The sequence below is a fragment of the Vombatus ursinus genome, unplaced genomic scaffold (genome assembly GCF_900497805.2).
Source record: "Vombatus ursinus unplaced genomic scaffold, bare-nosed wombat genome assembly UNPS02014818.1, whole genome shotgun sequence".
NCBI classification, from domain to species: Eukaryota; Metazoa; Chordata; class Mammalia; order Diprotodontia; family Vombatidae; genus Vombatus; species Vombatus ursinus.
The window spans coordinates 22,313,458-22,329,977 of record NW_020954596.1 but is presented as its reverse complement, the minus strand read 5'-3'; the positions used below and the strand labels follow the sequence as shown (position 1 = coordinate 22,329,977).

Here is a 16,520-nt window from a genome sequence, read left to right as displayed (position 1 = left end):
TTTGTCAAAAAGCTTTTTCTGCATCTATTGAGATAATCATATGATTTCCGTTAGTTTTGTAATTTTTTGGTGAGGCAATTGGAATTAAGTGACTTGCACATAGCTAGTAAGTTTCAGGTGTCTAGTCTGAGACTGAATTTGAACTCAGGTCCTCCTGACTCCAGGACCAGTGCTCTATCCACTGAGCCACCTAGCTGTGCCTGTTAGTTTTGTTATTGATATGGTCAGTTACACTGATGGTTTTCCTAATGTTGAACCAGCCCTACATTCCTGGTATAAATCCTACCTGGTCATACTATATTATCCTCATGATAAATTGCTATAATCTCTGCTAATATTGTATTTAAAATTTTTGCATCAGGGCAGCTACGTGGCACAGTGGATAGAGCACCGGCCCTGAAGTCGGGAGGACCTGAGTTCAAATCCAGCCTCAGACCAAACACTTGATACTTACTAGCTGTGTGACCTTGGGCAAGTCACGTAACCCCAATTGCCCCCCCAAAAAAAAAAATTGCATCAATATGCATTAGGGAAATTGGTCTATAGTTTTCTTTCTCTGTTTTGGTTCTTCCTGATATAGGTATCAGCACCATATTTGTGTCATAAAAGGAATTTGGTAGGACTCCTTCTTCGCTTGTTTTTCCAAGTAGTTGATATAGTATTAGACTCAATTAGACTTTAAATGTTTGGTAGAATTCACTTGTAAATCCATCTGGCCCTGGAGATTTTTTTCTTAAGGATTTCATTGATGGCTTATTCAATTTTTCAATTTTTTTTTCTATATATTTTCTATATTTTCACCTCATTTATGCTTTTCTCTCTCCTTTCACCCTGTACCTCCTCACCAGTGTTTTGCTTCTGATCACCACCTCCCTCAGTCTGCCCTCCCCTCTATCACCACACTCCTTTTCTCTCCCCTTTCCCCTATCTCCCTATAGAGTAAGATAAATTTCTGTATCCTGAGTGTGTGTTATTCCCTCATTGAGTCAAATCCTATTAGAATAAGGTTCAAGCAATGCCCACCCACCTCCATTCTTTCCTGTAATAGGTCTTTCTGTGCCTCTTCTTTTGATGTAATTTACCCTATTCTGCCTCCCCCTTTTCTCTTCTCCGAGTCCAATCCTTTTTTTCACTCCTTAATTTTTTTATATCATCACATCAAAGTCAGCCTACACCCTCTGTCTATGTATATCCCTTGTAAGTGCCCTAATACAAATATAATTCTCAAGAATTACAAGTATCATCTTCCAGTGTAGAGATGTAAACAATTTAACCTTATTGAATATTGTCATTGTTGTTGTTCTTGTTGTTGTTTTCTTTCCTGTTTACTTCTTTATGCTTCTTTTGAGTCTTGTATTTGAAGACTGAATTTTCTATTCAGCTTTGGACTTTTCATCAGAAAAGTTTGAAAGTGCCCTATTTCATTCAGTGTCTATCTTTTCCCCTGAAAGATTATGCTGTTTTGCTGGGTAGTTGATTCTTAGTTGTAATCCAAGCTCCTTTGCCTTCCAGAACATCATATTCCAAGCCCTCCCATTCTTTAATGTAGAAGCTGCTAAGTCCTGTGTAGTTCTGACTGTGACTCCTTAATATCTGAATTTTTTTTTTCTAGTTGCTTGCAGTTTTTTCTCCCTGACCTGATAATTCTGGAATTCGGCTACAATATTCTTTGGAGTTTTTATTTTGGGATCTCTTTCAGGCAGTGATCAGTGGATTCTTTCAATGACTATTTTATCCTCTGGTTCTAGGATATCAGGGCAATTTTCCTTGATAATTTCTTGAAAGATGCTATCTAGGCTCTTTTTTTGATCATAGCTTTCAAATAGTCCAATAATTCTTAAATTATCTCACCTGGATCTGTTTTCAAGATCAGTTGTTTTTCCAGTGAGATATTTTACATTTTCTTCTATTTTTTCATTCTTCTGATTTTGTTTGATTGATTTTTGATGTCTCATAGTCATTAGCTTCCACTTGCCTAATTCTAATTTTTAAGGAATTATTTTCTTCTGTTAGCTTTTGTAGCTCCTTTTTCATTTGGCCAATTCTGCTTTTTAAGGAGTTGTTTTCTTCAATTTTTGTCCTTCTTTTTCTAAGCCATTGACTTTCTTGCATACCTCTCATTCTTTTCTCAATTTTTCTTCTATCTCTCTTATTTGACTTTTAAAATCCTTTTTAATCTCTTCCAAGAAGACTTTTTGGGCTTGACTCCAATTCATGTAGGCATTTTGACAATGCTGTCCTCTTCTGAATTTGTGTTTTAATCTTCCCTGTCACCATAATAGCTTTCTGTGGTCAAGGCTCTTTTTTGTTTCTTGCTCATTTTTTGCCTATTTCATGGCTTTTAAAGTTGAGCTTTGCTTCTGGGGCACAGGGAGCACTATCCTAACCTTCTTGTGCTGGGGGCCAGGGCCTGGTCACTGACTTGGGGCCAGTGCGCTGGGGCCTCAGGTGCTGGCAGCTTGCTTACTGAGCTGGAATGGCCCAGCCTACTTGCATCTATTGTTGCTTGGGTTCCAGAGCTGTCGGTTTGCCTTCTGCACTGGATCTGGAGGCCTCACAACTAGCCTGCTATGCCACTGTCCTCCTTAGCCAGAACAAGGGTCCTGGGTTGCTTATCTGTGCTTTGGCTAAGAGCCTCCCGCTGATTTGCCTAGACTACACCTACCCTGCGCTCCCCCTTTACCCAAATGAGACAGATTTTTCTTGAAGTCCTTCTAAGTTATCTTAAGCTGGAAAGTTGTTTCTTTCCATCTTTTTGTAGGTTCTGTCACTCCACAATCCATTTAGAGGTTTGATTAACATTGTTTCTGAGTGAAATTGGGGAGAATTCAGGCTGCTTCCTAGCTTCTCTTTGCCATCTTGGCTCCATCAGGCTAAATCCATTTTAGATTTCTTTGTCAGTCCCTTATCATTTTGAGCTTTATCTCTCCTGATATGAATCACAAAACCATTTTTTTTTTCACTCATTCACTGTTATGTGCACTTGCTTCCATCTTCCAAACATAGTTATTTTTGTGTTTGTTTTTAAATCTAGGTTGATCAGTGAGTTTCTTGTATCCACATCTGTCTCCTAAAAAAAACTCCCCTATTTTCCTTTAATAAGACTATTTTCTCTTCTTAATTCTCCAGAGTTCCCATTCTGTTGGGCCAAATTTTTTGGTAAAATTTTAATCCGTAAGATCATATTCATAACCTTCCTCTGAGTGCTTTAAATCTGTTCTGCCCAAATTGGGTGAATTCAGACTTTTGCCTGGCTTACTTGCCTCTTCTACCACAAATTCTAAAGTAGAATGTTCACTACCCAGCAAGGTTACTTTTATTTCCACTCTAGTATCCATTTCTTTGATGTTCATGTAAATCAGGTCCAGAATAGAAATTCCCCTCATTGGTTCCTCTATCATTTGAAGGATAAAATTAGTATTGTGCCAAGTCATGAAAATAGTAGTTGTTCTAGTTTTGGCAGAGAGAGGGCTCTAGCAGATGTCCAGATGATTGAAGTTCCCCATTCCTATTTTATGATGCCTCCATACAAGCTTATAATCTATTTCCTAAACTCATCATTTCTTTCTTTCTTTTTGTTCAAGTGGTCTGTTTTATAGTCTAATGACAATAACTTCCATTTTTTCTTCCATTGACCTTCATTCAAATAAGTTAAAATTTGCATTCTCGCATAAGGATTTCTAGATCATCACCCATTTTGCCATTTTTTTTACTCATTTGCTGTTATGTACACTTGGTTTAGAGCCATTTTTTGCAGGTATCTGAAGGGGTTTGGGGGAGAGCTCAAGCAAGTCACTGCTTTTATTCCGCCATCTTGGCTCTGCCCCTTGTTATGTGCACGTGGAAGGCACACTATGGAACTGTGTTTATTTAAGAATGGATAACTATGTTGTCTTTCCTGTTTGCCTTGTACATCCCTCAGTATCTGTCACAGAGCTTTTTACATAGTAAACAGTCAGTACATGTTGAAGTGAAGTTAAATCCCTCATGGTGCGACTTAAATTCATTAACTTTTATTCTTTAGTACAGAACAGCAGTTCTGCATTTTCTCTTTCCATAATGCCTATACCAATGCACAACTTCACCATCAGTGAACTGGTCACTAGTGGCAACTCTCTCATTTTATAGTGGAGGAAACTGAGGCTCAGGGCCTCTGCTACAAAATGAGGGTTTGACTGGGGAGCCTCTGAGGTTCCTTCCAGTTCTCAGGCTAGGATCCTGTGAAGACCGTGTGTGCACTTTCAGTTTTTAGCCTTTTGTTTCTTTTTCTATATTATTTATTTCTCATCCTGAAGTCAGTTATTGCTTTCCAGATTTTCCATATCCTGTTTACTTTGTGGAACCCAGAACAAAATCCCATAGTTATTCTAGTTAACACCTGAGTAACCCTGACTGAGCTCCAATTTAGCACACCTTTGTTAAGGGATGCTGTCTTGAAGCCAGTGTGCCAAGCACCAGGGGAATAGAAGTTAGTTAAGATATGGTCCCTGCCCTTCAGGAAGAAAATGAAGAGAAAACAAGATGTGTACAAAACTCATTATAATGCAGTAATAGGATATAAATATTCGTAAGACCTGTGATATGAGAAGTAAACCAAGGGAAGGGATCACTTTTGACTGAGGGGTTAAGGGAATGTAATAGGAGTCAAAGATAACTGAGGTTTGAGCATGGGTAGCTAGGAAGATGAAAACAGGAAGTCAAGGGGGAAAAAACAGGTTTTGGTTTTTTTAAAAATTAGGTCTACTTTGTACATGTTGAATTTGAGGTACCTATGGAATATCAATGTTAAATTGTCTAGAAAGCAGTTGAAGATACAGATCTGGAACTCAGAAAAGAGAGCTGTGCTAAAGATAACAGATTTGAGAATCACCTATAATAGAGCTAATAATTGAACCCTTACAAGATGAGATTAACAAAAGAGAAAACTTTGTTTGATATTATAACCTCCATCATTATTTGTTCCATAATCATTCCTCATTTTTCATTTGTCTATTTTTGCTCTTTTAGTATAACCTCCTCCATCCATAATTTCATTCTCAGTCTCTAACCAATTTCCCAAATTAACAGTGTTTTGAATTTTTTTTCTTGATTCCACAGGCTGTTAAGAACCTTTTCCAGCTTGGATCATGCTTCATTCCCATAGGGTTAATGAGAATGTTCAGAAACACTTAAAATAAAAGCACCACCTCACAGATTCTGCTTACACCATGCAGAAGTTGACCCAACCTCTTATATTGAATTAGTACATTATATTGAATAATAATAGCAACAAGATGTTTTGACCTTTTCTCCAAAACCTTAAAATCACCCATTCACCTTGCAACTAGATTTTACACATTGCTAGGCATTTATATCTACCTTTGCAAGGAAGCATCACTCCATCTAGCCTACTTGACTTTTGTCAAATAATGTTTTCTTATCCGCAATTTATAGAAAAGACAGCTGGACCAGAAGAGTTCAAGTTTACCCTAAAATTACATAACAAACAAGTGAACAAGTAGAAATTAAAATTCCCTTTGTATAATCCTTTTTCCAGTTTGCCATATTATTTCCTTAACAAGCATATTCTATGAGGGCTCAGCCACTAAAGTGTTCATACCTGAAATCATTTAAGTTCTTAAAGCATTTTATAAATGTGAATTTATTATTGTTGTTGTTGCCTTAAAGCAATGACAACCTTCCATTTTTTTTCTTCTTCATTTGGTGGTTCTTTGAAAATACCTACCAAATTGCCTTATTTAGATTCACTTTTTACAAGTGAATTTTTTTCAAAGTATTACACATGTGTAATGAAGTATTAGAGCTTTTTTTCACAATTATGTTAGGGATTTGAAGTTTCCAAAGTTACCCATATCTCTTTTGGGTTTTAAGAGCTTTGCTTTTTTTTTTTTTTATTTCTGGTGCCCTGGCACCTGGCACCTGGCACCTTTATGGTATACCTCCCTTTCTCAAAGGCCATCACAAGTGGCTTAGAATTTCAGATTGTATTCATCCCTCATACCTACAGCACAGTTTTTTTTTAATCTGTTTCAGAAAACAGCCAAGCAAGCCAGCTACACGTGCCACTTCCAAACTTGGCAGCCCAGAAACATTTTCTCCTAGAAATCGCCAAAAATTAGCAAAAGAGAAGTTGTCCACCAGGGAAAAAGTTAGTAAATCTCCCCCATTAGGAAGGTAAGTCTTTACTTGCATTTAAGTCACTTTAAGTCCCCCAAAAAAGTTGTTGTTTTTTTCCTACAGTAATGTTTCCTTTATTTAAGTTACTGTCCTCACAAATATTTTATCAGCTGCCTTTTGTCATTACTGATTTCCAGTAGAGAAGAGAAAGGGGTTAGAAAAGATCATATTTATTACCTACCTCACAAAGAAAGACTCACCAAATTAGCTCTTGGACTGTTTCATCAGTGTTACTTGAGAGCCTTATTCTCAGGATTAAATGACACAGGACAAGGAAGTTACTCTGCCAGCAGTGAAGAAGTGGTGTTGTCATCAACACACTCCTCTCAGCTGAACATATACAGTGTTCCAAGTAAGTAGCAGAGAGTTCTGGAAGCAGAGAGGTTGTCCAGCATGAATGTGCTAATTGCTAAAGCCTACCAGCTTCATTTAAGGTACCCAAGATAAGATATGCAGGCAACAGTGAAAAAATCTCAGGCTTAACCTAAAGAAGCAGTTAAACATCAGGCTTAGATGGTTACACATGCTAATTTCATGAAATAAAGTTACACGACAGAAATTGTCTCAGCATCAGTCAGCCTAGCATATAGTGTGATAGTATAGAGGACCATGGACACATAACTTAGGAACATGGTATGTATAGCGTATGGCACTCAGAAATGGACTTGCACTCCTTAGCATTAGACAAGCTTGTGAAACAAGGAAACAACCATTTCTGTTAGCTAATGTCCTGTCTAAAGGACATCCTCTGCTTCCCTCAGAGGGCCCTGTCCCCCCTCCTTGATACCAAACTCATTCCTGCTTTGCTCACTTCTTCTGCTTGCTTATATTCAGCTGACAGTAGCTCACACTTCACTAGCTCTTTAAAGTTTACAAATCATTTTTTTCAAAACAGTTATTTAAATAGGAAACGTGTCTCTTGTCTACTTTTTACAAATGAGACTGAAGCTTAACGACTATTATTAATGTAGTCATGTTTACACAACACGTTGAGGTTTGGCTGAGCACTTCATATATACTATTTCACTTGGTGTTTACAGCAATCCTAAGAGCTAGCTGCTACAGGTATTATTATCCGTCTTTTACAGATTAGAACCTCTGGCTTAGAGAGGTTAAATGACTTTCCTATAGTGACATAGCTCATAAGTATTAGCAACCAGATATGAACCCAAGTCTCATCCCTGACAACATACCCCTTTAACTGAGTATACACCAAGGCTCCCTCCCAGGCCCTCTTCTATCTCTGTGCTCTCGCTCAGTAACCTCATCAGTTCCCATAGATTTAATTATCATCCAAGCAAGTGAGTCTCTGATAGATAGATCCCTAATCTCTGCCCTGAACTCATCACCTCACATGGGTTTTTTATCACTATATGGCTGGCATTATATCTAATACATTAAATATCCTTAATCTTTCCTGCTACAGTCCTATATCATTACTATCTGTTGGACCTTTCTAATTAGATGACTTTTAGGCATCTCAGACTCAACATGTCCCAAAAAAGAATGTTTTTTTCAGAATCCCTCCTCTCTCCAGACCTTCCTATTTCTCTTGAGGACACAACTATTTTTCTAATCACACAAGTTTGAAACCTCAGTCTTCCTGGATTCTTCAAACTCCCTCTCCCTTCATATCCAATCAAATGCCAAATCTTGTCAGTTCTGCCTCCACACCATTTTCTCTGTACTCCAGGAAGCTACAACCTTAGTTCAGGGTCTCATTCCTTCTCTCCCATAGTAACTTCCTCACTGCTCTCCCTGACTCAAGTCTTTCTACTCTCCAATTCACATTGAGAGTCAAACACAGACTCTTGTGTTTTGAGTTGAAAGGTTTACTACCTGGTTCCAACCTCTCTTTCTAGCTTTCTTCCACATTCTTCTTTTCACATGCTGTGTGGCTAATCCCCCAAGCCTTTGTGCTGTCCGATATCCTGTGTCCGTGGCCTTACACAGGCCTGGAATACTCTCCCCCTTATCATCACCTTGTCAACACCCAAGGACCACCTTCCACATGAAACTTTTCCTGATCCCCCAACTGTTAGTCTCTCTCTCTACTCCCCTCAAAAAATACCTTATAATTTATTGGGCAATATTTATAAATACTAATACATAAACTCCATGAGGGCAAAACTGACTTACATATGAATTTATACCCCTACTACCTGCTACAGTGCCCAGCACCCAGTGGACATCGAATCCTTGTTGTTTGATTAACAAGAGTTTTCTAGAAATGTAATGAGCTACTTACTAAAATATTAAGTCCCATGTCCCTGGAATTGAGGTGAAAACTGGATGGCTATGTGCCAGATAGGTTTTTTTTTTGTTTGTTTGTTTGTTTGTTTGTTTTGGTTTTTTGGTTAAGCAGCAGGGTTAAGTGACTTGCCCAGGGTCACACAGCCAGTAAGTGTAATGTGTCTGAGCCCGGATTTGAACTCGGGTCCTCCTGAATGCAGGCTGGTGCTCTATCCACTGTGCCACCTAGCTGCCCTCAGATAGTTTTTTAAGGAGATGTGTGAATTGGACTAGCACACATTTAACTCTGAGTCTATAATTCCTTATAACACCTGGCACTGTTTTCACTTCTGGTAAAAGATTTTGCTCACCTTGTCTTTTTTCTTTTTTTTTAATTTTTTTAAGTAACAAAAATCTATTTTCTCTCTCTCATCACCCCCCAGAAAAAAAAAAGAAAAGAAAAATACCTTCTAATAACTATACATAGTAAGTAGAACAAATTCCCACATTGACCATGTTTTTAAATATATACATATGTGTGTGTGTATATATATCTATATATATATAGATATATATAGATATAGATATATACACATATATATATATATATATATCAGTCTACACACAGACTCTGGCACCTACCTCTATCAAGAGGTAGATTAGATGTTTAATCATGAGGCCTCTGGAACTGAGCTGCCTCCTTCTTGGTGGTTATACGTGCATCTGGTCTGTCACTGTTGTTTCCCAGAGCCCACAGACATATCACGTTGTTTGTAGTTATGCTTTAGTAGTACATCTTTAAAACATTTCTTCATCTGACTAGATTTGTAACCATGCCACTTCTGCTTGAGTTCTGCAGATAGATATTTACTGGGTGTTTCTGTGTGTCCAGCACAGCATTCACAAAACAGCAGCTGCTGACAGACTGGTTATTTTAAATGTACCTTCCACCTGGAACTTTTCCCCTTATTAAGAACTCACTTCAAGTCATGTAAAGGAAGGGGCATCTATTAAGCTCTTATTCTGTGCTGACCATTGAAGTTTTCCAACCAATTGTTCCTCACCCAGTCCTGTCCCAACTTTTGGCAGGTAAGGAAGCAGAGGTTCAGACAGGGTGAAGGGACTTGTCTAAGGTCACCAAGTTAGCTATGAGACTCTAGGCTTCCTCACTGCTGCCCAAAGGATCTTTAGACTGTTAATTTTTTCAGTTTAATTCAGTACACACTTACATATTCACCACTTATTATTAAGCGTAATAGGTGTGATAGGTACTGTGATAGATACTAAGGATACAGAAGTGAAAAGCCAGAGTCTCTAGCTTCAAGGAGCATTCAGTTCACTAGAATAATCAAACATGTACAAAGATAAGTTTAATAATACCAGATAGAATGTGACAGAGACAAAGAAAAGTACAAGGTAAGACTATTTCATCTGGGAGGATCTGGAAAGGCTTCATGGAAGAGACAATACTTGAGCTGATTCTTGAAGAAAGATTCTTTAATGCCCCATTCAGACATGAGGAGGGCTTATTTCCTAGACCTTATGAACATCCTATGTGAATTTATAAAGGTAGGAAAGACCTCGATAAAATCAGAGGACAATTTTGTGAGAAACATAGATTTTATGAAGGCAGATAACAAAATTGTGCTGTAAAGGCAGGGTAGAGCCAGATTGTGTAGGGCCATAAATGCTAAGCTCACAAGTTTGTCTTTTAACATATAAACATTTATTCTAAAAGCTTTTCAGTAGAGGAATAACATGTAAGAAGTTCACATGAAGAAGATTCTATATTAACTCCTGGGTTGTTTGTTGTTGTTTGTCCTTTATTCTCAAAGAGAACTAGTGACACCAGGAGGGTAATGTCTTGGCTTACAAGTGAATTGGATTTAAGTGAGGCAGGGCTGTGTAAAGTCGTCAATGTCCAGTGGCAAGACATGGGTCAGGACGACTGGCAGTAGCCCCAGATGCAGTGGGAGACCCTGGCCTTTTTAAACTACAGTCTTTCTCAGTTTATCTGAGGCAACACCCATTTAGTGACTAAAGCTTAGGCAAGAATTGAGGCAAACCTAGTTTGGCTTCCCAAAAGAATCAGTCTAAGAGGGGAAGACTCTCAGAGTTTGCTCCTTGGTAAAGAATGGAATAAACAGAGAGAAAGACTAAGTAAAGAAAGGGGATTATTACAACAGACCAGACGGGAGATGATAAGATCCTAGACTAAACTAGTGGCAGTGTGAATGGTGAAAATATTGTTGCATTAGAGATATGTTAGAAAAGTAGGATCAATAGAGCATGACAGCTCATTGACTGGGATGAATAGATACCAGAGGCAGAGTTGATTCTGAAGTTTCAAGCCTGGGTGACTGGAAAGGTCATACCATCACCAGAAACAGGGAAATTGGAAGGTGGAACAGTTTTACTGAGGAAGATGATTTTCATTTTGGACATAATAAGTCCACTTAGAAATATCCAACAGGCAGTGAGAGACTGAATCTCCAGGGAAAGAGGACTTTATGGCTTTAAAATACATCTCACAATAGAGGTGACATTTAAAACCACGGAATAGGTGAAGTCCCCAGGGCAAAAACAATGTAGAGAGAGACTGAAAAAAGGGTCAAGGATGGAATATTTGTTGATTGCCATATTTATGTGGTCAGAGAATGAACCACCAAAGGAGACTGCAGGGATTGATCAGACAGGTAGGAAGAGAATCTGCACAGAGCAATGTAATAGAAGCCATGATAAAAAAGAAAAAGATTATCAGTAGAGCTGGATGTAGTCAGCTGCATCAGATGCTATATTGAGGACACTGTATCTAAAAGGATGATAAAAAATGACATTTGATTTAGCAATAGATCATTGGTGATCAGTATTGTTATTTCCCAAGGACAATCCAGTTTCCCTATTATATACAGATACAATGCTAGTCTCTATTTATAAGATGACAGAATTTTCCTCAAGTTGTTCACATTCTACTAGTAGGATAGAATATGTAAACAGATAATTATAACATGAAAATTTAAGAATGAGGAACAAAGCACTAACAACTGAGGAGATCAAGAAAGCTTTCCAGGAGGAGGTAGGACATAAGCTGAGCCTTGAAGGAAGCAAGGGATTCTAAAGGACAGAGGTCAAACAGTTGATGAAAACATTTCCCTGTTCTTGATAGAAAGATTGGCAATATCCATCAGATTAGGTCACTGTTGATAGTTTTGTTTAACTTTTTTATTATTACATGACTTGGCTCTATTGGAAGCAGGGTAGGAAGTTATGTCAGGAAAAAAATAAAGGGCATCAATAACTTTTTTTATAAGTTAGTGATGTGGCCCCTTTTTTCTTTAGCTTTGCCTTTTGGGACCTATTCTTGAAAACCCCCAAGTGCAAGTGGCCTATTTTTTTCCCCTAAAAAAGGCCATTATTCACCTTTGAAAGGGGATGGAAGTGTGAGTGGTCATAAGGAAATGGAGGCAGTGAGCAATTGCTCTTTCCATGTGTCATCATCATCACTATGAGATCATACTTGAGAGGAGTGATTGCCTCAGTTTTATATCTGTGTCCCCTTTTCTTAGCACGCTGCTTTGCATATAGTAAGCACTTGATAAATGCTTTTCTATTCATCCATTCCCCATTTTCATGTCTTTGCCCAGGCTTTCCCCATGCCTGGAATGCCCTCCCTCTCTACTTCTCCCTCTTGGAATCCCAGGGTTTCTTCAAAATTTCAGCCCAGGCACATCCTGCACAAGGCCTTTCCTAGTTACTCCAGATGCTAGTGCTTTCCTTGAGTGTACACACTCCAGTTTCCCTGTTACCTTCTCTGTGTCTATACATATTATCTCCCTGTTATAGAGACACTCACTTTTTTTCTTTGTATTCCCAGTGCCTGCCTCGTACACAGCAGGCACTCAATATTTGTCAATGACAGAGTTAGTGACTCCCATTTTCACTCAGTCTCACCCACAATATAGTCATATTCCTCAGTGAATCAGTGACTTTTACTAATTAATTGCCTGGTGAGTTCATCTGCCATTATCCAAATTTTCTCCAGGAATACTGCATTTTTGTAAACGTTGTAACATAAATATAGCCAAGTTCCAAGATTTAGTGCTCAGTGAACCTGCATATCATATTGATGTGTCTTTTAGGTGGCAGTATTCACGAATAGATAAAAAGGCACTTAGTGACCACTTATACTGTACAACGAACTGTCCTAAGTATACAAATACAAAAGCAAAGCAGTCTCTACTAGCCTCAGAGAGTTTATAGTCATGTGGGAACTAATAAGTGGTCTCCAGAGAGAGAGATTTTGGTTTGGAAAGTCACAGGATGGTGAATGGAGCCATAGGGAAACAGTTACATACTCATGTTGTGTTTCCAGAGCTGGAAGGGAGCAGAGAGTAGGGGAGAGAGGAAGTTAGAGAAAAGGCCAGGGTATAGAGTGAAGGGTGGCTGACGACAGCCTAGACATGGGCCATGAGAGGCATTCACCAGCCAGAATATTTTGGAGCTGAAAGGATTCAACTTTCCATGCTGTGGTCTCCAGGCCGAAGACTAGCAGCAGTAGGAGGAAAGGGAGGAGATGACAGAGATGTGGGAAGCTGTTCAAGAAGCCAGACAGCCATGTGTGACGGTGTCCAGGTCTGACTGGCTTGCCCCTTTTACCTCTAACAGTCTTCTCTTTGATATGGAGCAAAGTTCATACTGATGCCATTTTTTTTCCCAGAAAAAAAAAAAAGTGATTCTGGTTTTGTCTCATTTTTATTTCATCAGTTAGAGGTCAACAGTGATCAGTTTGTAGTCTGTATAGCAAAATTCAGTGATATCTTTTAGTTCTTTATTACCTCTGACAGTCTAGATTTTCCTTTAGGATGCCTGATATGGAACCTTAGTCTTCTCAGCAGCATTTGCCTTACAGTACAGAAATTCATAGCACTAAACTCATTATAAGTCATCAGTCTGCTGATTCAGTCCTGTAGCTAAAACATTGCCTCCTATACAAGGAGGCCTTTCCTAATTTCCCCCACCTCATCTCCAGCTGTTAGTACCTCTCCCCAGAAGTCACCTTGAATTTATTTTGTGTATATTTGTATGTATGTCGTGTTGAATGGAAGGTCCTTGATGATAGGAACTGTTTGATTTTTGTTTTATATCCCCAGCCCTGAGCCTGGTGTTCAATAAATGCTTAACTTGATTAAATAATATTAAATTAATGTTGATTCTACCCTGTAACACTGTTAGGAGCTGAAGGAGAGAGAGAAAATCACACAAGCCCCAGCACTCCAGGCCCATAAACCTTAAAGAATCCAACCCTTTGATTTTATAACTGAGGAAAACTGAAGCCCAGAGAGGTTAAGGGACATATATCCAAAGTAACACAGCTAGTTGGTGACAGAACCTGGACTAGAACTTGAATAAAATTTGCAAATATTGTATCCTGACAAATGTCAGACTCCAAAAGTTGTTTTCCATACATTCTCACATTGTTTCAGATACTTACCTTTGACTTTCTTTAGAGTTTTCTACTTAACAACTTAAGTGACCTTGGGCAAGTGGCTTTCTCTTTCTGTGCATCAGTTTCTCTCCCTGTAAAATGAGGATGTTGTTCTCCTTGATCACTTAAGACTCCTTTCAGCTCTAAATCCTTGATCCTCTCTATAATGCAGATCGAAAGCACAGCTTTCCCCTCCTGCCAAGCGCAAGAGAGAGGCCAGCCCACCAGTGGTCCGAACAAGAGGTCAGCAGAAAGTGGAAGAAGCACCAGGGAAAAAAGCAAAACGGTCATACTGAGCATTTTCTCTCCTGGTTTGAAAAAGTGGTAAGAGAGGCACTTCTCAAGGCATCCACTTTTTCAAAAGGAAGAAGACACACATGTGCTGTACATTACCAGATGCAAGCTTTGTCTTATTATGTTTTGAACAGCTTTACAAAACTCTTGTTTATAGGAGATATGTACATTTATTTCAGATAAAGGAAAATAAGTTTACTTTGTATCTGAAGTTAAAACAAAGTAGTTGTATATTTTAACATTCAAAGTTGGGATTTCCCAATGTGACAGACATCGCAAATGCAAAAGCTTCCAACCCACCCGGCACCTGGCTGCCTCCTGATAATCTTTGTACAGTATATAAACATGTAAAAATAGGTTGTATTTTACTCTATGTATGATGCTACTCAATGATGAACACTTTATTTATTTTACAGAGAAGACTTATCTGTGAACTTTACTATATATCTCTGTTTATTTTTATTTTATTCTTTTTTTTTTTTTAATAAAAACAGGTTTTAAATGCTATGCACTCATCAGTAGGAATTGTTTCAGGCCTCTGCCCTGAACTTACCTGAATATAGTGTGGCAGGAGGTAAAGAATTATTTCGCATGTATTCAAGTAAGTAGATTAGTTAAAGAAAGGGACTCAGTTGTTTTTCTGTTCACAGTTGTGACTATGTTAAAGGAACTGTAACTTGTTTTTAAAATACATTCACATATGTGACTTTATTATTAACCTAAATGAAGTAAAAATAGTTCTAGTTTAGGAAAATTCATGCCATCTTCAGTGGAAATTTTTCCAGTTGAGATTCAACCCAACTACTCTGTGTTGTTTCGAAGCTTACCTTATTCTTTCAGTATTTGTCCTTTTCGATGAAGAGAGATCCATTGAAGATGAAAAAAACATTTCTTCTTATATCTATAGAGTTTGGCATTTTATGTTCTGTTTTATACACAGGTATTTCAGAATAAAACCTGGTCTTATGGCCAGAGCCTTTTTTTAACATGTTTTAACTCCCATAAGAACAAACTGTCCAAGCTAAGTTTTTCATAAGATTAAACTTTTCTTAAGATCAAATTTGTCTCTTGCAATGATGTAATAAGTTGCCAAATAATCTGAGATTATTTTACAATGTTGTGTTCATATTCTTATGTTTTATAATTAAAATTTACATTCTGTGTGGGTTTTTTTTTTTATTCTTATGTAAGGTGGATATTTCTGTCATTTTACATGGTTTCTTACTGAGATTTTATATATATAAATTATAAAATGTTTCCCAAACCTTGAGTTGTAAGATATTTTCTGTTTTTAAATTCCTCTGATGACTCCCAGTGAGATGTTTTCTCTTTGGATAGCTGTTAGGTCATACAGTGACAGTACAGCCCTAATGTAACAAACATAAGCTAAAAAAAGTTTTTTTCCCCTATGACAAAATATTTGACTGAAACTCCATAGAATTTGTAGAGCTAGAAGGGACTTTAAGCATCATTTAGTGCAACCCCTTGATTCTCTGAAAGGAAATGTGAGATAAGAATATACACAAGAATGCTTTGTAGAACACCACAATAATTAAGAGACGTCTTTAAGAATACTTTACTTTCAGTCTACTTCACCTGTCTGGATGTATCACAGAATCCTAACATATTTTAAAATATGTACTGTTTTTATGAGTTTTCCACAAAAACCGCTGAAAGAAATTTTTCTTTATAAATTACCTTTTTTTAGGTCCTCAAATACATTACTATAAGCACCCTTGCTTTGCCTTGAAAATAAACTGCTACATTGGCAGCTCCCTGGTCATTTTCTGTATGCACAGAAAAGAGTCAAGTAGAAGTAAGTAGAATTTAAAACATTTAGAGAACTGAGCTCTCAAGCAGATCTGCTTCCTTCTGCTACAGCACTATAAAAGAGAGCCTGTAAGAATCAGAATCTGCAGCTCCTTCATTTTTATAGGTGGTGATACTGAAGGCAGTGAGTTGTCCAAGGTAGCAGAGCTGATTGGTTACTGAGCCAGGACTAGGACTTGATATCCTGACTTAAAATTCAATATTCTTTCCAACATGTCACACAGGAGAGAAGCAGGAATGTGTCTCTTAGAGGTAGTGGCCTACCCAGGGACACACATTGATGGGTGGCAAATGCCTGCTTGGCCAACTCTATACAAAAATGAGCATTTCCAGGCTGTCCGACCCTAAATTAATATATTGCTGGAATAAAAATACATCCACACATTTCCAAGTTAACTCTACAGTTTATTACTAATATACAAGCCATTGGTGGAAAATTCAGAAATATAGAAGGACTGCATCAATCAGCTCAACTTCCCATACCCATTTGTACCTACCCATC

General features: G+C 38.0%; 1 protein-coding gene across 1 annotated transcript in view; it reads left to right on the top strand.

Annotated features, from left to right (window-relative positions):
- The window catches only part of BOD1L1 (biorientation of chromosomes in cell division 1 like 1), an 89,251-nt gene extending 73,903 nt beyond the window's left edge, over positions 1-15,348 (top strand). Inside the window, exons 26-27 of the mRNA XM_027836610.1 lie at positions 6,034-6,174; positions 14,067-15,348. Coding sequence (XP_027692411.1) covers positions 6,034-6,174; positions 14,067-14,190 — 265 coding nt within the window. The 3' untranslated portion in view covers positions 14,191-15,348. The remainder of the gene's footprint in view (positions 1-6,033; positions 6,175-14,066) is intronic.
- Positions 15,349-16,520: the final 1,172 nt, after the last annotated feature.